The sequence below is a fragment of the Panthera leo genome, chromosome D4, assembly GCF_018350215.1.
Source record: "Panthera leo isolate Ple1 chromosome D4, P.leo_Ple1_pat1.1, whole genome shotgun sequence".
Taxonomy (NCBI): domain Eukaryota; kingdom Metazoa; phylum Chordata; class Mammalia; order Carnivora; family Felidae; genus Panthera; species Panthera leo.
Genome location: NC_056691.1, coordinates 59,762,993 through 59,787,156, shown reverse-complemented (window position 1 = coordinate 59,787,156; position 24,164 = coordinate 59,762,993). Strand labels below are relative to the sequence as shown.

Below are 24,164 nucleotides of genomic sequence, written 5' to 3'. Positions count from 1 at the left end.
GCATCCTCCACCCCACTCTCCACACCTCCTAGCCCATTCTCCTGATGTCACTCTTCCTACCCAACTGCCCTTTTTACCACTGCCAATATCCCAGTACTCAAGGCATAAGTGACTGAATGGCAAAACTCTTTTTTTGTCCTTCAAGACCCAAATGGAATCTCATTCCAATGACCAGGTTGAGAGCGTTCTATGAAGTGCCAAACTAGGTACTAGGCCAAAGGCCACAAATATGGATGACTCACAGACCCCATTCTGAAGGATTTGCAGCCTAGTGGGAGGCCGACAGGAACGCACACAGACAGCCCTGTATGGGGTGTGCTGGAACTGTGCACTCGGTAGCTCCAGCAGCCCCATCCATCTCCCTGTGGTGCCGCCATGTCTGTTGCCCTACGCGGGGTGCTGGCCTCCCAGGGACAGAGACTGGGCTTGTTCCTCTTAGCCCACCCAGTATCTGACATGTAGTAAGTGTCCGAGAAATGTTTGGTGGCTCAGTAAATGGATAAATGAATGAATGAGGTTTAATTTTTAGGATGAAGAAAACACCACATGAAGTGACAGAAGCTAGGTAGCTGTGATTGTGGGTCCCTTTCTCTCAATTTCACCCACAAAGCCATTATCAGCAAAATCTAAGAGGCAGAGGTGGCTGGGGACATATGGCCAGCAGCCAGTCCAGGGGCACGCAGAGGCCTCTGGGCAGCAGCCCTCACCTCCACAACATTCAGCAGATGCTCATTGCTCTCCCAGAGGAGGGTCAGGATGATCCCTTTAAAATCCCTGAAAGACACAAAAGACAGATCCCTGAGGGGTCTTGTCTAATCACACCAAATGGTGTGGACAAAACCAAATGGACAGAACATTCTGAGTGCTCAGCAGCCCAGCCAGGATTGGACAGTTCATGTGATTCCCAGGTGTGTTCTCACCTAATATTTCTATTTGTCTAGTTTAATGGCTCTTGTATGTGATAAGCTGGGTTTGGCCCCTTCCAAGAGTCTATTCTCTTTTGGCCTCATCACTCATTGTAGCTACTTGCTCCTGCCCTGGGACCTTTGCACACACTGATTCCTCCCCAGAGAACATGGTTAACTTTCTTCTTGGTCACATTTGCTCCTGCTCTTCCTCAGATCCTAACCTGGTGGCAATTCCTGACCATCCTGGTCCAATGCTCTCAGAGTGGTCCTCAGCCCTACAACACTCCCCAGAGGGATTTGGGATTGATTTTTGTGACTGGCTTCTCTTCTAGAAGATGGTAAAGTCCATCTAGACAGACCGCATGTGTCTGTTTTGCTCACCATGGGACCCCCAGTCCTGCTACAGGGTCTGAACTTATTTGTACCTCAGTATTGGTTGAAAGAAGAAAGAACAATTTCTTATTAATCAAATAAGCAGGACTTCCTGTAGGACCAAACATCCGCCTTCCGGTACCTCTGCCATTTAGGCTGACTCTGCACACACTGGGGCTTTATTAAACAAAGTTGCACAATACCAGTGGATATTCCTGGCCAGTTAAGTCAATTATCTCAATAGTAAAAGTGAAATAAGGGAAGGGATAGATGTATTAGAACTTAATTTAACTTAGAACCTTAAGATGTAGGACACTTAATTTTTCACAATTTTTGTTAAGTGATGCAGCCAATTTCTAAAACATATGTATATAGGCCACTCACTGTTTCATTTTAAAATTCACTCATCATAACTAAAGAAAATTAGAAATATACTGAAAAGCAAAGGAGAAAATGAATGCCAACATTTTATTGTATTTCCTTCTGGCTGCTTTTAAAGTCAGTTTGGAATTAGGTTCATGTGTATTTTACATTCTGTTCACTTGTTAAGTGTTCCCCCACATTAAGATATCTTTTTAAATGGCTGTGTAACACCATCTAGTATGTAAGCACCATGGTTTGCAATCCTCTATTTTTGGACTGTTAGGTTTTCTGATTTTTTTAAATCTTTCTTTTTTTAAAATTTATTTATTTAAATTCAAGTTAGTTAACATACAGTGTAGTATTGGTTTCAGGAGTAGAACCCAGTGATTCATCACTTACATGTAACACCCAGTGCTCACCCCAAGTGCCCTCCTTAATGCCCATCCCCCATTTAGCCCATCCCCTACCATCTGTATTGAAGAGTCTCTTACGGTTTGCTTCCCTGTTTTTATCTTATTTTTCCTTCCCTTCCCCTATGTCCATCTGTTTTTTAAATTCCACATATAAGTGAAATCATATATTTTGACTGACTTATTTAGCTTAACATAATACATTCTAGTTCCATCCAGGTCATTGCAAATGGCAAATTTTCATTCTTTTTGATTGCCGAGTAATATTCCTGTGGTGTGTGTGTGTGTGTGTGTGTGTGTGTGTGTGTGTACCACCTCTTTATGCATTCATCAGTTGATGCACATTTGGGCTTCTTCCATAATCTGGCTACTGTTGATAGTGCTGCTATAAATATTGGGGCGCATGTGCCCCTTGAAATCAGCATTTTTTAAAGTTTTAAAAAGTTTTAAAAAGTTTTAAATTTTTATTTTGAAAGAGAGAAAGCACAAGTGGGGTAGGGGTGGAGATGAGAGAGAGTTCCAAGCAGGCTGTCAGTGTAGAGCCTGACGTAGGGCTCAAACTCACAAACCATGAGATCATGACCTGAGCCAAGTTCAAGAGACAGATGCCCAACCAGCTGAGCCACCCACGCACACCCCAAAATCAGCATTTTGTATCCTTTGGATAAATACCTAACAGTGCAATTGCTGGTAAGATACTTCTGTTTGTTTGGGGTTTTTTTGGAGGAACCTCCATACTGTCCTCCAGAGTAGCTGCACCAGTTTGCATTCCCACCAACAGTGTAAAAGAGTTCCCCTTTCTCTGCACCCCTTCCAGTATCTGTTGTTTCATGAGTTGTTAATTTTAGCCATTCTGACAGGTGTGAGGTGGTATCTCATTGTGATTTTGATTTGTATTTCTCCAATGATGAGTGATGTTGAACATCTTTTCATGTGACTGTTAGCCATCTGGATGTCTTCTTTGGAGGTGTCTATTCATGTCTTCTGCCCTTTTCTTCACTGGATTATTTGTTTTATTGGGTGTTGAGTTTGATAAGTTCTTTATAGATTTTTGATACTAACCCTTTATCTGATATGTCATTTGCAAAAATCTTCTCCTATTCTGTCGGTTGCCATTTAGTTTTGTTGATTGTTTCTTTCGCTGTGCAGAAGTTTTTTATCTTATTTTTTAATGTTTACTTTTGAGAATGAGAGACAGACAGAGTATGAGCAGGGGAGGGGCAGAGAGAGAGGGAGACACAGAATCTGAGGCAGGCTCCGGGCTCTGAGCAGTCAGCACAGAACCCGACACGGAGCTCGAACTCATGAACCATGAGATCATGACCTGAGCCAAAGTCAGTAGGTTAACCACCTGAGACACCCAGGTGCCCCCAGAAGCTCTTTATCTTGATGATGTCCCAATAGTTAATTTTTGCTTTTATTTCCCTTGTCTACTATTTGACTAGGCCTCATCCTTGGACACCGCCTTTGGCTTGCTATGTCCTATGTTAGTAAGAATACTACTAAGTCAGGGGCACCTGGGTGGCTCAGTTGGTTAAACATTGGACTATTGATTTCGGCTCATGTCATGATCTCACTGTTCATGAGATCGAGCCCCGTGTTGGGCTGTGCACTGACAGCATGGAGCCTGCCTGAGATTCTCAATCTCTCTCTCTCTCAAAATAAATAAATATTTTTAAAAATAAATAAATAATTAAAAATACTGTTAAGTCAGTTCAGATACTACCCACCCACACCCACCCAATATCTGAGCACCTCTGATTTCCAATAGCCATGGCCTGCCTGCAGCAAGAATCCTGCTAAGTAGGCAAGAATCCACTACCGTTGAATTTTCAATCTACTGACCTCCTCACTCTGCATTTTGGCTATAAATCTTCTCTTGTCCTTATTGTATTCTGAGTTGAGCCCCATCCCTCTTCCCTGTTGCAACAGTCTTGGCACCTATTGCAATGGTCCCACATAAAGTATTCCTTACTGTTTTAACAAGTATCAGAATAATTTTTTCCTTAACACCTCTCACTGGCAGTGCCTGGGAGGGACCATCTGCACCCTCCCTTGATAAACTGGGAACTTCCTCTAAAATCTATTTACATACTGGTTAATGTTGGGCAAAATATGGAATGGATTTGTTCCCTTTTCATTTGTTTGCATTCTAGTGAGAATTAGTGTTTTGTCCACATGTTTGTTCCTAATTTTATTTCTTCCTCGCTTGTGGTCTCTTCCAATTCTCCCCTTACCCTATTGTGTGCTGGAAATTTCTTTAGCAATTTTCTGGGGGAAGGGGATGGGGAGAGGAGCCAATTTTTCCTTTGTTGTCTTTATTTACCACTATTGTGTCTTGACTGGTTGTTATCTAACTTTTAATTGCATTTTATCTCAAAGGAGTTTAAAAATTTATTTGCCAAAATTTTCTATCTTTTTCCTTGTGATTTCATCTAGTGCTTCTTGGAGTGATGATCCTGCATTACTCAAGGGCGGCCTGTAGACAACTTGCTGGCTTGTCTTCACAATTCCAAGAAGAGGACTCTCTTCTACCCATGTGCACAGGGAAGGTGAAGGCTTGGGGAGAAGTCACTTAGCCAGAGTCCCAAGGTAGGGGTAAAAACATCATCAGTCTGATTCCATTTTCTGAGCAAGTCACCACTGTGTTATGCTAGGTAAGTCTCTCCCTTTCAGAGATTTCATAAGTGCTTGATTTTTTTTTCTGTTTAGCCTGTGATCTTTTTTTCACCACTAAAATACTGTGGTGCATCTATACTGTGGCTAACTATTTAGCAATACAAAGGGATGAACTACTGATACATGCGACCACTTAGGTGGATCTCAAGGGCAACATATTGAGTACAAAAAGCCACTCTGCAAATATCATACACTGTATGAGACTGTTTATATGAACTTCTTGAAATGACAAAATAATAGGGATGGAAAATGATCAGTGGTTGCTCAGGGTTAGGGATGGAGAGGGAGAGGGCATGGGTACGGCTATAAAGGGGTGACAGGAGTGACATACAGTTGGTGGTGATGGAACAGTTCTGTTTCTTGATTGTGGTGATAGTTACATGAATATACACATGTGATAAAATGACAGAACTATAAAAAGTTGAAAGTCAAGATTTTGATGACGAGGAATGCCTTTTTTTGAATGGGACAAGGGAGCATCTAGCTGCTGACTTGGACCCAACTTCTAGGTCCTGAAGTCACTCTTCTTTTCTTTATTTTTTAATGTTTATTTATTTCTTAGAGAGAGAGCTGGGAGAATGACAGAGAGAGAGGGAGACAGAGGATCCGAAGCACGCTCTCCGATGTCAGTTCAAAACTTGACATGGGGCTTGAACCCATGAGCCATGAGATCATGACCTGAGTCAAAGTCAGACACTTAACCAACTAAGCCGCCCAGGTGCCCTGAAAACCACCCTTCTTTGCAAACTTCACAAACCCCAGAGATAAGACCAGTGGGGCAAAAAGGCTGATGGTGAGTTCCCTGATTAAGGGGGAGAGGGTATCTCTGAGTCTCTTTGATTGCTTTCAATTTTCTGAAGTTGCTTATTTGCTTGAAATGCAGCCATTAAGTGGAACAGAGTTTGTTTTAATAAATGAAATTAAAATAAAGGGAAAGAGGAAAGAGGGAGGTGAGGCATTAAAAAATTGAAGAAAAAAACCCACAAACAAATCCCAGACTTGAAAGAGGTGTGCTTCCCACTACCCCAAAAAGCTTAACTTAGAAAATGTGAAATTTTGGTGAAAATGTCTCTCAACAAATTTAGGTGAAATGGGATGAGACAAACTGACCTTGACCCTCATCTTTCCCCTTGCAAATCTCTCCTGCTCTGCCCCCCCACTTCTTATTTTCCCCTCAGCTGTGTCAGATTTAGCCACCCCCTTCACAGAGACAACAAGTTAAAATGGACTTAAAGGAAAAGGTGCCACTTACTCAGCTGGTGGCGGTGGCTTCTCCCCGAGCACCTGGTACTTTCTGTCCATTCGGTTGGGCTTGGAGTACCGTGTGATGCTGTGGGACAAAGGTGGATCAGTGTTCTGGAGGCTGGGGTAGACAGGCAGGTCTGTGGGAGCCCCACCTAACTTGCTGGAGGCCCTGCATCTGCCTGTGGGACACCGTGACCCCCATGTATGGGCCTGAATCCTTCAAGATACTTCCCTACTCCTCAAAGCTTTGGAGATGCTTATCGTGGGGGTCAAGTCCTTATTGCTAAAACTGACCCAAGGCCCCTGGGAAGGGGCAAGGGGCCAGAAATTCATATCCTTGCTTTCCTGTGGGGAGGACCCAAAGAAAAACAGGTTGAGGTGCTTTTCAAACAAAAATACAATGTGCCCAGTTAAACTTGAATTCCATATAAGAAGCAAATAATTTTTAGTGTAAGCATGTCCCATGCAACATCAGACAGCCCCAGCAACATGGACTTCATTTTGTAACCACTGAGAGACTGAATATACAGATGGGCAATAGCTGGACTGTACAAAAATACAGAACTCTGACCCAGAACCTGCAGCAACGTGCCCAGGAAACCAATTCCTTGTCTATAATAAACAACTCGGGAAGCCAGCCTGATAGAAGTCAGATCTGGAGGAAGCCATATTGTCATCTCTAGTGGCAATCCAGAATGCCAAACAATAACTCCTGTAACAATCATCTCCAAATGGCCGGGACTTGATGACTAACTGACAGCTTCCCTGAATTTTGTCCCTGCTTGCAACTTAGAACCAATCAGGGAAAGTCAAGTACACACCCCTAAATAATCACATAGAATGCCCTGCTGCTAGTTGGCCTGCCTCCAGCTTCCCCACATCAACAGCCTCCAATAAAGGCACACTTAAAGCCTTCCTTTTCTCCACTATACAGTTTTTCACTCTTGTCTGCCTTTGAGTCTCTGCTAAAACATAAGTAATGATGGCTGACTCCCTTGCTGTACCAAGCTCCGAGTAAATAGCCTTTGCTTTTCTCATTTGGTTTGTCTTAGGTTTATTTCCACGTTGCAAATGGCATTCATGTTCATGGACCTTTTGGAGGTATGCAAAGCAGGAACTGCCTCACTGCTACTTCCTCAAAACCAGGAATCAAACCATATAAATGAGGGCTCACAGAGGACCCAAAAGTCAGTTCAGCCACTGGCTCTGTTACTTGCCTTCTGTTGAATCAGTGTCACTGTGGGCCCACATTCACTGAGTAATGAGTCTAATGACCCCTACAAGGGCATAATGGGCAGAGTGCCTGGCCAGGATGCAGAGGCTCAGGATTTCTCCTGGAGAGAAAGCTATCTCCAATGTCCCTCTTTTTGACTGGGAAGAATGGGCATGGGAGGAGGGCTGGGATCTACCAGTTGTGACCATGGAAAACCACTGAATGCCCAGATGGGCTCTCAAGGTGGGAGGCTGTGTGAGCTGCATCACTCAGCAGGAATGAGCACAGAGCTGACTAACACCAGCTTCAGAGCAAACTTCTCACTGGGTCCATTGGGGTCTCAGAGCTGTGAGTACAGGTGGTACTTTCCGAGGACAGTCTGATAAATGGACAGGGTGGTCTCTGGCCTATGTCTAGGGGGACAGGGAAGGCATCTGGGAAGGGGAGATCCTCAGCAGCCCAGCAGACCTACCTCGTTGTTGAAGTGGCACTGGCACTGGACAGGGCCTTTCTCACGACATGTTCTCCCCGGTTCCGGTGTCGCTTCAAGCCTTTGGGTGATGAGCACCCAGGACAAGAACAGAGGACCCAAGGTGAGGATGGACCAGGTGGCAACACTGGCTTTCCCACCGCCAGTGCCCCAAGACCCACAGGCCTGTTTGTCTCTACCTGTCTGGAACCGATCTTTGTCGCATTGCTGGGTTGAGCATTTTGAGTTGGGAAGTCTGAAACCAAAGGAAAGGATATGAGCTTTTCCCCAGTGACCATGAGGACAGCTCAGGGCAGGCATTGGGTACCATCCCAGTTAGCACATAATACCATGTGAATGTGTCCTATTATGAGGCCCATTTTAGAAGAGGAAACTGAGGCCATGTACACCCCATGGCCACTCACTGCAGGATCTTCTTGACCACTTCCACAGCTGGGTCTTCAATCATGGACTTCCCCATGCGGCTCGGCTGGGCAAAGGACTCAGGGGTGACCAAGTCTACCTTGGCTTCCTCTTCAAGGACTTCTGAAGACACCAGGATGTCACTCTCCACCTCCATATCGATCATGATGTCATCCTGCAGGCCCAAGAGAAGAGCCTGAGTGTGTGGGCCCAGTCTACATACTAGGGATGAAGGCAGCTGGGTTCATGTTCCAATACCACCTTGCCCAGGGGCTGCAGTGGGAGGCTAGCTGCCTGATTCTCTGAGTCTGTATTTTCCTTCTAAAAAATGGTAATGGTCATATCTCCTTTAGAGAGTCATTCATTCATTCATTTATACGTGCATGTGGCTTTCAAAAATATTTCCCAAGTACCTGCTTTCTGCAAGGCTCTGGCTGGGTCCTGGGACACAGGGTGGAGAGGTAACATGTGATCTTTGTTTTTATAGGGCTTACAGTCTAGTCAGAGAGACAAACATTTAACATGCACTTCTACAAATAAACGTCTAGTCAAAATTGTGACCAATGCTATGAAGGAAAAGTTCCAAAGTCTTCCATGAGGCTGAGGGTCGTGGATTTACAAGGCCAGCCCATAGATGTGTCCAGGCAGTGTTCTTAAAATGGGTGAATGAATGAATGAATGAATGAATGTGTGGACAAGTGAGTGGCCAACAGGCCCTACAAGTCGGACCTTAGAGAAAGGGTAGGAGTAGTGGCCCGCAATGAGGGCTTAGTTAGGCTATTCCCTATTTTATTTGAGTCTTGTCTCAGCAGTGGACTATAAGAGGGAAGGACCCTAGCTGGACTCCAGAGTTCTTTCTTGAAGGGCGCAGGTGGTATGATGCTGGTGGTATGATGGAGGGTTAGTATTGGTGGCATGGTGGGAAGCGCCTCCCCATAGAAGGAAGGACTGGTTCAAAACATGGCAGTGAGAGCAGAACTTGAGGGATGTCCACTTATTCCCATATTGTTCTATGTCACACACTCCTGGAAGTTGGTTGAGTGTCTCTGGTGTTCAAAATCTGATGTGAGGGGCTGAGTGCAGGGTGGGGGTGACAGAAGCTCTGCCCTCTTGGGGTACACAGTCTGGAGAGACAGCCCCTAAAAATGGAGACATCACTGTGGTCTGTGAGAGAAGGCCCAGTGGGAAGTGATGTCTTTTGGGTGGGAGTGGGGGTGAGAAATGAAGAGACCATGGAGGGCAGACCAAAGAGGCTGCTGTGAAGGCTCAGTTGAAGGATGTGGATTTCACCCTGAGTGATCAGGAGAGTGGCACAGTCAGACTGACCTTCTCCAACATTATGTCTGGCTGTAGTTCAGGGAGTGGATCATGAGGGAACGTGAGAGGAAAAGGGCAGCCATGTGGGCAGGAAGAGGTTGGTGGAGGTGGGGTGGGGAGAAGCCAGTGGTTGCTTATGCGCATGGGTGGGAAGGAAAAGGCTGAAAGGCAAGGGTAGCCTGAGAGCTGGCAGCTGGTAGGTCTTGGTGAAGGTGAGGAGATGGTGCCAGGAGTGAGGAATCTCCTAAGATGGCAGGGAAGTGGACTATTTGGGATTTGAATCCCAGATCTGACTGCACAGCCTATGGTCTTTCCAAGGCAACCTGGTAGGCCTGGTGTTCAGCAGGACCCTGGGAGCTGTCTCTTCCCTTAGGCTCTACTGAGCTCTGCAGGTCTCCTGAGAGCCCAGCCGTGACAGCTCACCCACCCTTCCCCACTTCCCATTCCCTTCCTCTACTGTCTGTTCCTTACAGTAAAGACAACTTGAGTCGTGTATACGATGTCCAGCCTGCAATTCAGGTACTGAATCCTCTGGCCCAGTTTTTCTTTCCAAGTCCGGACCAAGCCAAGGAGGTCATCCGTGGCCACCACCTAGGAGAAGAGAGCTGCAGGAAGCAAGCTGCAGGAGGGCCGCCTGCCTCCATCTGAACCACAGGCCTCTGGATTCGATGGAGGCCCCTCACTTGCAGGGAGGGCCCTAGGAGAGTGGGCAGTGCTGGCTGGCTCTCTCGGGCAACTGCAGTGGGGCAGCAAATCTTTCACTGACGGGGCATCAGGAGTTCTAGTCCTGGTTTTATGGGTTCATTCTGGGCAAATGATTTGAGTTAGCTCAACTTGGTCTCCCCATCTGTGTGGTGGGACACAGAATGTTCCTTGGAATCTCTTCTAGCTTTGACGCTCTTAGAAGGAAATGTTTGGCCCCAAATGGACACGTTGTGTGTGAGTGAAATGACCACAGCCTTTCTGGAAAGTGATCTAACCATTTCCACAACAAGGTCAGATACACACCCCCTCAAGCAGCAACCCCACACACCCTGCCCCCAGGTGTGCAGGAAAGAACGTGTAAGGACGTTCACCTTTACGTGTACCCACACATCACTTGTCAGTCCTCACACTTGGTCCCCTGCATTGTTCACTGACCTATGTATATGACCCAGGCCAGGAGGTGCCTTGGCCTCTTCTGCTTCCTTCATTTCTAGTGCATTCTGAGTCCTAACCATTCCCCCTCTACTCAACTCTGGAACTGGAAGGTGTCCCTGGTGGTACCTTGTCCAGGCCACAATTCTCTGTGCTTCAGTTATGACACGCTGCCTCACTCCTCCCTCCCTCCCTACCTTTCTGCACACAGCAACCTGAAGCCCCTCCATGTATGTGGCACTGAGCATGTGACCCTGGCCACACCTGTCCATGGTCCCCACTGCCTTCACCATGCAACTGATGCATCGTTCCCATCTCCTGATCACTGTTTTGCAGAAGTGTCCAACCAGTCTCCTCCATCAACACAGGATTGCCTGCCCACCCAAGTTCAAGTTCCTCTGACCTGGCCAGAAGGCTGTGAAAACCTTCCCCTGTCCAACACTCTGATACCACAAGAAGAGGGCAGTGAGGGGGTTGGAGAGGTGAGGAAATGCAGGAGAGCAAATGTTTCTGCTCTGGAGAGGCAGAGCTGTCCCTAAAGGGACTGATAAAGAAGTCATGGCAGATTAAGCTGGTTTCCCCCTGTTCCCCAGGGGTCATGCAGAAATAACTGCATGAAAACACAGAGGTCACAGGGGCTCTGCAAAAAAATGAGAATAATATGAGGGATGTGTATTCACTTAGTGCTTTGTGGATGTTTGAACTTTTCTCAAGAAGCATGTGTTACTATGCAAGAAAAAGCATAGAGACTAAATGTCCTCTCAGTGCTAACAAACATGAAACCTCAACTCAGTCACTGAAACGGAAGAGAAAAGACAAAGCTTGGTGAGGAAGGAACATCCCATTCAAGAAACCTCCAGTTGAGACATCTGGTTCTCGAGTGCCTGGTCGAGCTGTTGGGAAAAGATTGCCTGGGGAGGCCGGGACAGATGTGGAACAGGGGACAGAGATGTGTGCTGGTGGCAGAAAAACAAGCATGTAAACAACGTAAACATCCAGAGACCTGATGTGCTGATCCACACTGCTCTAATTTGGACATTTTAACCAGTAGTAATCGTAGAAAACAGTAGTAACCAGTTCATGTGCAATGATCAAAATGAGCAAATGAAAAATCAAACAAAAAGTGGTTGTTCAGAAGGCAGAGTCCTGCCTGCTTCTGTTTTTCCTCTAGGGCTGAGTTCCAATTACAGGGAGGGAAGCCTGGTGACATCAGCAGGGGAGTGAGATCAGACTGAAGCCCCACGTTCACTGGACTCTACATGCTTGCCAGGGAGGGGCTGGGGGCGAGAGAAGGTGGCTGTTTTCTCTTCTCTTCCTTAATTCCAATGGGTCCAACAGGGGTTAAGTAGGAAGGCTCAGAGGCCCCTCTGGAGCTGGAGAAATCTTGATGACAGATGTAAATTTACTTTCAGTTTGATTCTTGTATAATGGCATCTTTACTATTCATAGCTTAGCAAATACTGAATACTTACTTTTTTATCTCCCTTTGAGTTTCGACACATTTCTATTTTCCTTTGAAGCTGTTCCAGAGACGAATTCAATCCATCTGTTTGCAGATTGGATTTTGCAACCTAGAAAAACCAGAACTTCCAAGGTTTGTTTCTAGAATACTTATTTTTTTATTTATTATTTTTTAAATATGAAATTTATTGTCAAATTGGTTTCCATACAACACCCAGTGCTCATCCCCACAGGTGCCCTCCTCAATACCCATCACCCACCTTCCCCTCCCTCCCACCCCCCATCAACTCTCAGTTTGTTCTCAGTTTTTAAGAGTCTCTTATGTTTTGGCTCCCTCCCTCTCTAACCTCTTTTTTTTTTTTTCTTCCCCTACCCCATGGTCTTCTGTTAAGTTTCTCAGGATCCACATAAGAGTGAAAACATATGGTATCTTTCTTTGTATGGTTTATTTCACTTAGCATCACACTCTCCAGTTCCATCCACGTTGCTACAAAAGGCCGTATTTCATTCTTTCTCATTGCCACGTAGTATTCCATTGTGTATATAAATCACAATTTCTTTATCCATTCATCAGTTGATGGACATTTAGGCTCTTTCCATAATTTGGCTATTGTAGGAAGTGCTTCTATAAACATTGGGGTACAAGTGCCCCTAGGCATCAGCACTCCTGTATCCCTTGGGTAAATTCCTAGCAGTGCTATTGCTGGGTCATAGGGTAGATCTATTTTTAATTTTTTGAGGAACCTCCACACTGTTTTCCAGAGCAGCTGCACCAGTTTGCATTCCCAACAACAGTGCAAGAGGGTTCCTGTTCTAGAATACTTGCTTTGATCAGCAACATATTCAGCAAAACATTATCTAAGAGATGAATTAAATATTGGAAAAATGAAATTGGTGGGGGGAGATGCACAATGTTATCAGAAACTAGATCAATGCAAATGTAAAAGTTTTTGTTTTAGGGGTGCCTGGGTGGCTCAGTCGGTTAAGTGTCCGACTTCAGCTCAGGTCATGATCTCACAGCTTGTGAGTTCAAGCCCCGCGTCAGGCTCTGTGCTGACAGCTCAGAGCCTGGAGCCTGCTTCAGATTCTGTGCCTCCCTCTCTCTCTGCCCCAACCCACTGGCATTTTGTCTCTGTCTCTCTCAAAATTAAATAAACATTAAAAAAAAATTTTAAGTTTTTGTTTTGTTTTGTTTTTTTACTGTCAAACAGATAAGGTTTAAAAATAAAATCGACAACCCACAGTAGTGGTTGAGGGTATGAGGAAGAACACACTCATGACCAGCTGGTGATGAGTTGTCTGTAAAAGCCACCTGGAAACATGTGAAGCCTTAAAACATTCATGCTCTACCCCAGTAATTCTAGCTCTGGGAGATACCTTACAGACATAATCAGAGTTCCCTGTGCAAGGGTATTTATCATATCACTGGGATAATAAGTGAAATCCAACAACTATTTCTCCAAAAAGGATTGGCTAAGTAAAAATGGCAACACATTCAGGAGAGGGAAGCCAGAACAATAGTGTTTTCAAATAATCTTTAAAGATTATATAGCTTACAAAATTGTATAAAATAGAAAGAGGCTGGATTTTGTGTGTGTGTATGTATATGTGTGTGTGTATATCTTTTATATATTATATAATATAATGTATATATAAAATCTTTATATGCATAGAAAAAAGCCTAAAAATAATTCAAAGTCTTTCCTGGCTTTATTGAGATATAATTGACATGTAACATTATGTAAGTTTAAGGTATACAACGTATACCTTATTATAAAGGTATAATTTGCATAATTTGACATGTGTATATATTGCAAAATAATAGGAGATTGGATTAGTAATCAAAACCCTCCTGACAAAGAAAAGCTCAGGACCTGATGGTTTCATGGGTGAATTCTACCAAACATTTAAAGAAAACTTCACACCAATTCTTCTCAAGCTCTTCCAAAAAATAGAATAGGAGGGAATGTTCCCAAACTCATATTACAAAGCCATCACTACCCTGCCGCCAAAGTCAGGTAAGAACACTACAAAGAGGGTGCCTGGGTGGCTCAGTTGGTTAAGCATCTGACTCGGGCTCAGATCATGATCTCATAGCTCATGAGCTTAAGCCCCACATAGGATGAGCTCGTGCCCTGCTTCAGGTAGCACAAGCCCTACTTCCAGTGAGCATAAGCCCCGCTTTGGGTGAACACGAGTTCCATTTTTGGGTGAGCCCTGTTTCTCTCTCTCCCACCCTCCCTCTCTCTGTTTCTCTCTTTCTCTCCCTTCCCCTCCCCCCTCTCTCTGCCCCTCCAGGGATTTTCTCTCTCTCTCTCCCTCTCCATTGCTCACTTGCGCCCTCTCTCTCTCTTAAAAAAAAAACAAAATAGAACACTACAAGGAAACTACAGACCAATATCCCTTAAGAATATAGATGCAAAGTCTACGGCCATACCACCCTGAACGCGCCCGATCTCGTCTGATCTCGGAAGCTAAGCAGGGTCGGGCCTGGTTAGTACTTGGAAGGGAGAATATAGATGCAAAAATCCTCAACAAAATATTAGCACATGAAATTCAACAGCACATTAAAAGCATTGTATACCATGATCAAGTGGCATTTACCTCTGCGATGCAAGGAGGATGGTTCTACAAATGCAAATCAATCAATGTAACACCACATTAATAGAATAAAAATAAAAATCATTTGATCAGTACAATAGACACAGAAAAAGTAATTGACCAATTGGTCTATTCAGATTTCCTATTTGTTCATGATTCAATCTTGGTAGATATATTTCTACAAACTTATCCATTTCTTCCAGGTTATCTAATGTGTTGGCATATATAATTGGTAATAGTCTCATGATTCTGGTATTTCTGTGGTATTAGTTGCAATGTCTTTCATTTCTGACTTTATTTGAGTCTTATCTCTTTTTTTTCTTAGTCTGGCTAAAGGTTTGTCCATTTTGTTTATCTTTGAAAAACCAGCTCTAGCTTCATTGATCCTTTCTATAGTTTTTCTGGTCTCTATTCCATTGATTTCTGATCTGATCTTTGTTATTTCCTTCATTCTGCTAACTTTGTTTTTTTATTCCTAGTTCCTTGAGGTTTACAGTTAGGTTGTTTATTTGAGATCATTGACCTGGGTTCACATTTTGAAATTTAAAAACAATTTTTTTAATGTTTATTTTTGAGAGGGAGCGACACAGAGCACAAGCAGGGGAGGGGCAGAGAGAGAGGGAGACACAGTATCTGAAATGGGCTCCAGGCTCTGAGCACAGAGCCTCACATGGGGCTTGAACCCACAAACCCCAAGATCATGACCTGGGCCAAAGTCAGATGCTTAACCAACTGAGCCACCCAGGCACCCCTGAGCTAGGTTCACATTTTGGCTCTACCATTTAAGAGCTCTGTGTTCTTATCTAAGTCACTTAATTATTCTCAGCCTCAGTTTCTTTATCTCTAAAGTAGGAATAAAACAGTACTTGCCTCCTACAGTTCTTGTGAGGACTAACATTGCTAATCAAAATAAGTCAGTTATCAGGATGCATGGTGCGTAATAACTCAATGAATCCTAGAGGCTACTGTGATTTAATCTCTGTCTTCCTGGCTGGAATTTAAGTTTCATGGGGGAGAGCCCACAGTGGTATCCCCAGCACTTGGGACAGTGCCTGGCATGCAGGTGTGTGTGTGTGTGTGTGTGTGTGTGAGAGACAGAGATAAACATCTACCAGGTAAAAAGTGAATCTGTCCTACCTCGCTCTTGATGTTCACTTGTAGATTTGTCAGCAACCGCTGGATTTTCTCTATGAAAATAAGGTCCACAGACAGGTTATGAAATTTGCTTTCAAACTTATTGATGACATCATTGGCCTGTAGAGAAATATAAAAAGTAAAGGAGGGGGCCGCCTGGGTGGCTCAGTCAGTTAAGCATCAAACTTTGGCTCAGGTCATGATCTCACAGTTTGTGAGTTCGAGCCTGCGTCTGTGCTGGCAGCTCAGAGCCTGAAGCCTGCTTTGGACTCTGTGTCTCCCTCGCTCTCTGCCCCTCCCCCACTCACACTCTGTCTCTGTCTCTCTCAAAAATAAATAAACATTAAAACAAAATTAGAAACTGATCCTTTTTTTAAAAAAAGTAAAGGAGGGAGGTTTACTTGGAACGTATGAACTTTGGAAGCAGAGGGGGACAGGCTCAATTTTTTGGAAAGGGGGCTTGGCAGGGCTCATCAGGCAAAGTACAAGGGCGCCCCGGATGCCTGGCTGGAGGTCAGGGGCAGGGCTCCCCAACCTGGTCCAGGTATTCATTCTCCATCTTCTCCATGTTGATCATGATTAAACTTTCAACAAACTCTATTCGAGAAGCTTCCTTCTCCAGTCGATGACACAGTGAGTCAATTTCTTCAGCAGAAAAGTTGCCTCCATCAGAAAACAATCTGAAAATAGTTTGGGAGAAAGAAAAGCCACTGATCAGACATGAAACTTCCCACCCATTCCAAATCCTGTGGTCGACAAGGCTTTAGATTAAAAGTTTAAGATCATAGAAAAATGAATGCAGGTCGTTCAAAGATAGAAGCAGTGAAATAACCCAAAAGTCCTTCAAGGGATGAACAGAGAAACAATATGTGGTATGTACACAAAATGGAACAGTATTCGGAAGGAATGAAATTCTGACACGTCACATGGGTGAGTGTTGAAGACACTATGTTAACTGAAATAGGCCAGACACACAAAAGGACAAATATTGTGTGATTTCACTTATACGAGGTACGTAGAGAAGTGAAATTCATGGAGACAGAAAATGGAATTGTGGCTGTTGGGGGCCAGGGGGAGGAGAATAGGAGTTAGTGTTTAATGCGTTCAGAGTTTCAGTGTATAAAGACGAAAAATTTTGGAGATGGATCGTGGTGATGGTTGCACAACAATGTGATTGTACTTAATGCCACTGAACTGTACACCTGAAAATGGTTAAAATGGACAGTTGTACGTCCTATATATTTTGTCACAACAAAAAATGGAGGGGAAACAAGACCACTTCTCGATAGAGAAAGCCCAGTGTCCACAGAGGCCCCGACGCTGGCTCCCACCTGCAGTGCTTGATGAACTCGATGTTGGCGTAGTGAAGCTTGCCCAGGTTCTCCTCCAAGTACTGGCGGAAGCTGCGCAGGGACACCTGCACGACGTCGATGTAGCTGAGCAGCTCCTGGTGGAGTGTGCTGCTGAGAGTAACCAGCCTGGGAGACACAGGAGGGCAGGATGATGACGTGGGCATGGCAGGGCAGCCTGGGGGCACTGCTTGAGCTCCACTGCGGTGCCCATCTGTGGGGCTACCAGAACCACTGCCATGTTCTTCTGGGTAGAAAAAGAGGCTTTGAAGGAAGCTCAGAATGCCAGTGTGTGCAGGGCACAGTGCGGAGCTCTCAGTGTGCTGGGTCAGAGGACATCCCTCTCCTCTCTCTGGCCCTTGCCATCAAATTACTAAAGGAATTCCTAGGTCCAACTGATCTGGCTCCTCCCTGCAGCACAAACTTTCTCTCTCACTCCTGCGCCTGGTGTTCTCCTGAGGGAACACCCTGCAAGTTCCCTCTTCACCTTTAAGTCCACCCTAACCAGCGATCTCTTGTGTATCTGACCGCTGTCCAGACACCTGTGAGGGCTCCTCACCTGTTACCTGAGGTCTCCCTAAGCACGCAAGGGCCTCCATCTAAAATCCCTGAATGGCTTCCTTGGAGCCCTTTGCTCTGCCGTGAGCATATCCCCACCTCGAGCTGGGCCAGTGCTCCTTGCTGAAGGGAAAAATTCTGTCTCCTCTTCACCTTCCTCCATCTCAGACCAGGAGGCCTCCTGCAGGAAGTTCGTCCCGATTTCCCTTGATGGAAGTGGTCTCTCCCAGCACAGATGTTTCAGGGCAGGTTAGTAGCATCCCTGCATCCTGAACATGTGTGCCCTTTTCTCCCTAGCTGCTCACCCAGCCCCCAGCCCCCTGCCCCCGGAAAGAGAGTTCATACAGTTAGACTCACTTGTGTGGAGAGGAGAGCTGAAGAGCTGAAAAGAGAAGGTTGCTGTGGGGCCTGGCAAATGGACTCTTTTATCCACCAGGGAGGAACCACTCCTTTGAAAGCAGCCACCTGGCTGAGATTCTAGGGCTATGGGGCCAGAGCGGAGACTCCCAGGGCCATACCTCTGGCTCTTTGTGGCATTCAAGAAGATATGCTCCATGTCGTAAATCTTGCGGCGGAAGTTTTTGCTCTTTATGTTTTGCTCTTCTTGGAACCGGTAGAACATCAGCCTCTCCTTCCTCAGCGTCTCGATCACCCCAGCACAGTGGCTGTCCAGCTGCTCTTGATGAAGCAAGAGCTCAGCTGGAAAAAAATGAAGGAGAGCTGAGGCCCTCTGGGATCCCAAGTCACCTCAGGACGTTCCCCTCCCAGACAGTGACAGCTGTCCGTGCCAGGGGTTAGCTTGGGAATGGGTGCAGATCTCAGAGAGGCCAATCTGACACTGCCCCTGGGTGTCTAACTAGAGAAGAGGCTGTCCAGGCTGTGTGAAGGGAGGTCTCTGCTGGTGGAGACACCTGGGAACAGGTGGGATGGGTGGACATGTTGGGAAGGGCAGGGGTTGTGGTGAGAGGCTCTGGAGAAAACAACCAGCACAACACTGGGCAGTCAGAGTTTATTGCTTTAAATCAGTGACTACTCTTTCCAGGAGCTTGAATTCCAACAGACTTCTACGGTGGAGTAAACAGAAACAAGATTTGGCTTCAAAGCCTCCATCATAGGCCTTTAAAACTGACAGATAGCCCCAGGTCAGTCCACCCTACCTCCCTACTACCCACAGTGGTGAAAATTCTGTCATCCCAGCCATGCCAAGAATGAGTGCAGTGACTCTGGGGCATTGTTTCTCTGACCTTGATCTCCCGATCACGCATTGGGTCAGGGAGCCAGGGAAGAGCAAGAAATAGAGCATCTCAATTTATATTTAGTTTTAATGCACATATTTTCTAAATGAAGACAATGAGGTTCCAAAGCCAAGCAGGTCTCCCAAGGCCACAAGCATTGGGACTCCAGGCCAGGCAGGAAGAGTTTGTCACTGCTCCAGGCAGGAAGAGTTTGGGTCGGACCATGTGTGGTCTCTCTGGGAGCTGGAAGGGTCTATGAAGAAGCTTGAATTGTGACATAAGTGAAAACCAAACAGGGTCATTGAGGATCCAACTAAAAGTATGCCACCCCCTAATGGGGACCTCTGCCTAAGAGAGAAATGGCACCTCTTTTTAAGTTATAAACTATAAGCTGAAATTAATGCCTACCACTTGCTCAAGATTCCTCACTGTACCATTCCAGGGAGAGTTGATTACCACCAACAATATCCCCTTCTGCAAGCAAGGGAGGGATCAGAGAGGTCAGGTAACCTGTTCAGAGTCACATAGCTAGAGAGGTTGAGCCTGATAGCTCTGATTCCTGAGCTACAGGAAGCATCTGCTATGCAGGTATATATCTGACAGGTGTGTGAGCAGATCTGAGATTCACACTGCTAAAGCATGACAATACTCTTCATTTTAGCATCTAAAAGTCCTGTTTTTAAAAGAAAATTTTTTAAAAATCTCAAATGTGGGTACCTTCTCTGCCAGCCTTGGAGATGGAACCCTCACACAGGGGCACCTAATGAACGCAGAACTGTGGTGGCACAGACACCAGCTGTCTGGGGCAGGGTGGCCTTTCCCAGGATGGGTCTGTACCTGCTCTGACATTGTGGATGTCCTTTTCAATGTACTCAGCTCTTGGCTTGTGTAGGTGCAGATGCAGCTCTAGTTCTGAGTCCAGCTCATCAATCTTGGTGGCCACAGTGACCTGGGTTTTGAGGACACGTTGGTCAAACCACTTCTCTAGGTGCTCAAAAAAACCAGCTCGAAGTCTGAGGGAGAAACCAGTGAGGGTCAGCCAGTAGCAGTGGCCACAGAGAGAGCTTCCATATTGTTATATAAAGCATTTCCCTCTTTCACTTCTTATTTTATTTCCTAACTACATGATATTCTTTTGTCTGGATGGACCATCATTCATTTAACCAGATCCCCTTCTGGCAGACACTTTATGGTTTCCAACCATTTGTTCTTCAAAAAAGGCTGCAGTGAATAACCTTGTATATAAGTCAAGCGTAGAAGCATTCCTGTAGGATAAATTCCCTGAACTGGAATTGTTGACTCAAAGGCTAAAATACATATGTGGTTCTTGAAGATATGGCTTGACTGCTTTCCTGGCAAGGCAGTCTGTTCCTATTTCTCCGCCGCCTTGCAGTGTATTGCCGAACTTTTGAATTTGACAATTTTGTCATGTTATGACCAAAACTGGGCATATTGTCATATGTTTAAGACTATATAATTCCTTTTTCTGCATACTATGCATTAATATATTTTGCCCATTTCTCTGTTGTGAAGATGCTCTTTTTCTTTTCAATCTCTTTATATGGGAGCTCCTTATATATTAGGAACGTGAGGTCATTTGACTGCAATGTGAGTTGCAAATACTTTCCCCAATTTATCACTTTTTCCTTTTCAAAATGTATGTATTGTTAAGAAGGCTATGTGTTGTTAAGGTGTTGGTTGTCCCCAGATTTATCTATAGATTCAATGCAATAACAATAAAAATCTCAGGAGACATCTTCTTATAGACACCAGTGAGCTGATCTCAAGTTTATGTAGAAATGCAAATGGCCAAAGATAGTTGAGGAGAAGACCAAAATTGGAGAACATACTCTACCAGATATTAAGACTTGATATAAAACTGTAGTAATCAGGCAGGGTGAGGCAGTAATGCAAGAATAGATACACAGAAAAACAGAAAGGAGGTGTGGCAGAGCCATGGGGAGAGGGGAGTCTTCTGGGGTCAAGTGATTATCCATATGGTAGGAAATGAATCTGACTCCTATCTCACAAATTAATCCCAGGTGGATTTTACATATAAATGTGGAAATGTAAAACAATAACATTTGTAGTAAATACCATAGGAGGATATTTTCATGACCTTGGGGCAAGCAAAAATTTCTTAGATAAGAAAGAAAGTACACTAACCCTAATGAAAAAGGTTGATGAAAAGGACCTTATTACAAATAAGAATTTCTTTCTATCAAAAGATACCTTAAGAAAGTAAAAAAAGGCAAGCAAAGAGAGGGATAAACATTTGCCAGGTATTTACCTAACAAACGCCTCATATCTAGGATAGGTAACTTTCTCACATAAATTGATAAGAGAAAAGATTGACAACCCACCAGGAAAAAAAAATGGGCAGAAGATTTGACTAGACATTTCAAGAAAGACAACCAAATGTTCAACACTACTACACATACACCAGAATGGCTAAAACAAAAACTGCTGACAATAATCAAGTGTCGATGAGGATGTGGAGCAACTGGAACCCTCACACACTGTTGTAAACTGTTAAAACAAAATCGCTTTTGAAAACTCTTTGGTGGTATCTTTTGGTTGTATCTCCTCAAGAGGGACACACATATTACCCTATCTCTCAACAATTCCACTCTCAGTTATATATCTAACAGAAATGTAGCCGTATGTTCACCAAAAGACTTATACAAGAATGTTCAGAGTGGCATTGTTCCATTCCCCAGTGAAAAACAAGCCAAATGTGCATCAGTAGTAGAATGGATAAATAAAATGGGTTATGTATTTTTATAATGGAATACTATACAGGAATAAAAATGAGCTAACCCCACATTCAAAACTACATATGATGTCACTCATATGTGGAATTTAAGAAACAGAACAGATGAACATATGGGAAGGGAAGGAAAAATAAGATTAAAAACAGAAAGGGAGGCAAACCATAAGAGACTCTTAAATGCAGAGAACAAACTGAGGGTTACTGGAGAGGAGGTGGTTGGGGGGTGGGCTAAATGGGTGATGGACATTAAGGAGGACACTTTTTGGGATGAGCACCGGGTGTTATATATAAATAATGATTCACTGGGTTCTACTCCTGAAACCAATACTACACTGTATGTTAACTAACTTGAATTTAAATAAATAAATTTTAAAAAATACATATGAATTTTACAAACATAAGGAAAGAATCCTGACATAAAAGAATGCATTTTGTATGATTCCATTTAAATAAAGTTCTAAAATAAGCAAAACTACTTCATAAGTTAGAATATTTGCTGTCCTTGGGGAAGAGAGGTCAATGACTTGAGATGGGTACATAAGGGGGCTCCTGGAGAGTTGGTAATGTTCTATTTCTTGGGGGTGCTGGTTACCAGGTGTGTTCCCTTTGGATAATTCATTGAGCTGTACATTCATGATTTCCATACTTGTCAGTATTGTATCCTTCAACATGCAAATACAATCAGTTTGATCCAATTTTTTTTTTTTTTCTGGTTAGTAGCAAGGCCAGATGGCATAGTGTTTCTTTCAAAACTCTGGAATCACATGGTCTAGATTCATATCCTAGATCTAACCACTTCCTATCCCAGAGATCTTATCCAAGCTACTAACTAAGCTTCAGTTTCTTCATCTGTAAAGTAGGCTAATTATTGTACCCCTGTCATAGTTATTGAGAGTATTAAGTCCTCTCAATGCATATTAGCTCTGGTGGTGATCCTTGCTTTTCTTCTTTAAGGGGAGAACAGAAAATGGACTGTGGCAGAGGAATGAGAAAGGATGAGTTTCAAGTCAAGAGATGTTTTCAAGGTGAGATGATGCTGAGGTGAAAGAGAAGACTCCAAAAGCCTGACTTAACTCCTTCTACTCCATGCCCATGTATACACATAGGAGATAGACTAATCAGGTGATCTCTGTCTGGTAAGTCCTGCGATGATATCATAGAGTCAGGAGTGCAGTGGAAATGCTATCCTAAAGCCAATTGTAAATTTCCACATTTGGTCCAAATTCACTCCCAGAAACTTGGGAGTTAGGGGAGGTAAATTCTCAGTGGGAGAATTATGGGTCATTTTTATATTTTTCCTTGTACTTTTTCAATTTTCTAGTTGTCTGCAATTAATGTGTCATATAATCAGAGCCAAATACCATACTGATATACCTAGCATCTATAGTTATATAATTACCCCCCCCCCAAAAAAAGAAAGAAAGGAAGGAAGGAAGGAAGGAAGGAAGGAAGGAAGGAAGAAAGGGAGGGAGGGAGGGAAACCCTAAGGTTACATATATGCCAGGTTAGAATCCCAGAAATATCTTGCAGAGAAAGCACTATTTCTTATGTACAAGGCCCAAGCCAGCAAGGCATCATTGGACAGGTGAAGGGGGTCACTCTCACAGAAGATATCTGTAACTACAAATAATTACTGGAAATTTGTTATTTTTGTTTGTTTGTTTCTCATCTCTACCTTCAGTTACCTACACATTTTCTTTTTCCAGCTGAAACTAGTCCAATCTTTTGTTATAATACCTCACCTTGTTAATAAAACTCAGGACAAGAGAATGAGAATAAAGGGTTTCTACTCACTGCTTCTTAATTCCTAAAACTAGTCTGGATGGAATTATCACTTGGTCTAGGAGGTTGGCACTGGAAGTGTCATTGATGAGAATGGTAGAAAGGTTGGAATTGGGCCTTTTGAAACTCTCTTCTTCTTGTTCCAGGGGTAGAAAGACAAAATAAGTGTGTCCGCTGGAGGTTGTGAAGGACTCCATGTCTTCACAGGAGATCTCCCCCAGATGCTCTTCCTGGGCTTCGGCCTATGCAGAAAACAAGACTTTAGACTTGACATCATCACACATACCTGGGGACCCAACCCAGGATATATCCTTGATATCCAACCCAGACTATATCCTTGATATCAGGGTTATGGATCTGTGGGTGAAATCCCGCCTATAATTATTTTTTGCCCATATAGTGCTTTCAAAATGGGAAATTCTACAAATAGTCTAGATTTCTGATTTCTCTTAAAAATCAGAAAATCTGGCAATTCTGAGTCTCTCCATTCCCACGTGGCATTATTGTCTGGAGCTGAGTAATGACTGCCTAGTTTCCATAGACTGAATATTGGATGCTCTCCAAAATTCATATCCCCAATGTGTTGGTATTTGGAGGTGAGCTTTTTGGAGGTGATTAGGTCAGGAGGGCAGAGGCCTCATGAATGGGATTAGTGCCCTTATAAAAGAGACCCTGGAATGCTCCCTTGCTCCTTCCACAGAAACACAGTGAGAAGATGGCTGGCTCTCTATGAAC

At 44.1% G+C, this 24,164-nt stretch overlaps 1 protein-coding gene across 1 annotated transcript in view; it reads right to left on the bottom strand.

Annotated features, from left to right (window-relative positions):
- CCDC180 (coiled-coil domain containing 180) overlaps positions 1 to 24,164 on the bottom strand; it is a 60,675-nt gene that overhangs the window by 10,559 nt on the left and 25,952 nt on the right. Inside the window, exons 20-32 of the mRNA XM_042913554.1 lie at positions 23,442 to 23,671; positions 19,712 to 19,887; positions 18,158 to 18,338; positions 17,064 to 17,210; positions 16,268 to 16,412; positions 15,736 to 15,852; positions 12,009 to 12,107; positions 9,871 to 9,990; positions 8,085 to 8,257; positions 7,860 to 7,915; positions 7,663 to 7,741; positions 5,985 to 6,062; positions 708 to 774 (exon numbers count right to left, since the gene is read on the bottom strand). Coding sequence (XP_042769488.1) covers positions 708 to 774; positions 5,985 to 6,062; positions 7,663 to 7,741; positions 7,860 to 7,915; positions 8,085 to 8,257; positions 9,871 to 9,990; positions 12,009 to 12,107; positions 15,736 to 15,852; positions 16,268 to 16,412; positions 17,064 to 17,210; positions 18,158 to 18,338; positions 19,712 to 19,887; positions 23,442 to 23,671 — 1,668 coding nt within the window. The remainder of the gene's footprint in view (positions 1 to 707; positions 775 to 5,984; positions 6,063 to 7,662; positions 7,742 to 7,859; positions 7,916 to 8,084; positions 8,258 to 9,870; positions 9,991 to 12,008; positions 12,108 to 15,735; positions 15,853 to 16,267; positions 16,413 to 17,063; positions 17,211 to 18,157; positions 18,339 to 19,711; positions 19,888 to 23,441; positions 23,672 to 24,164) is intronic.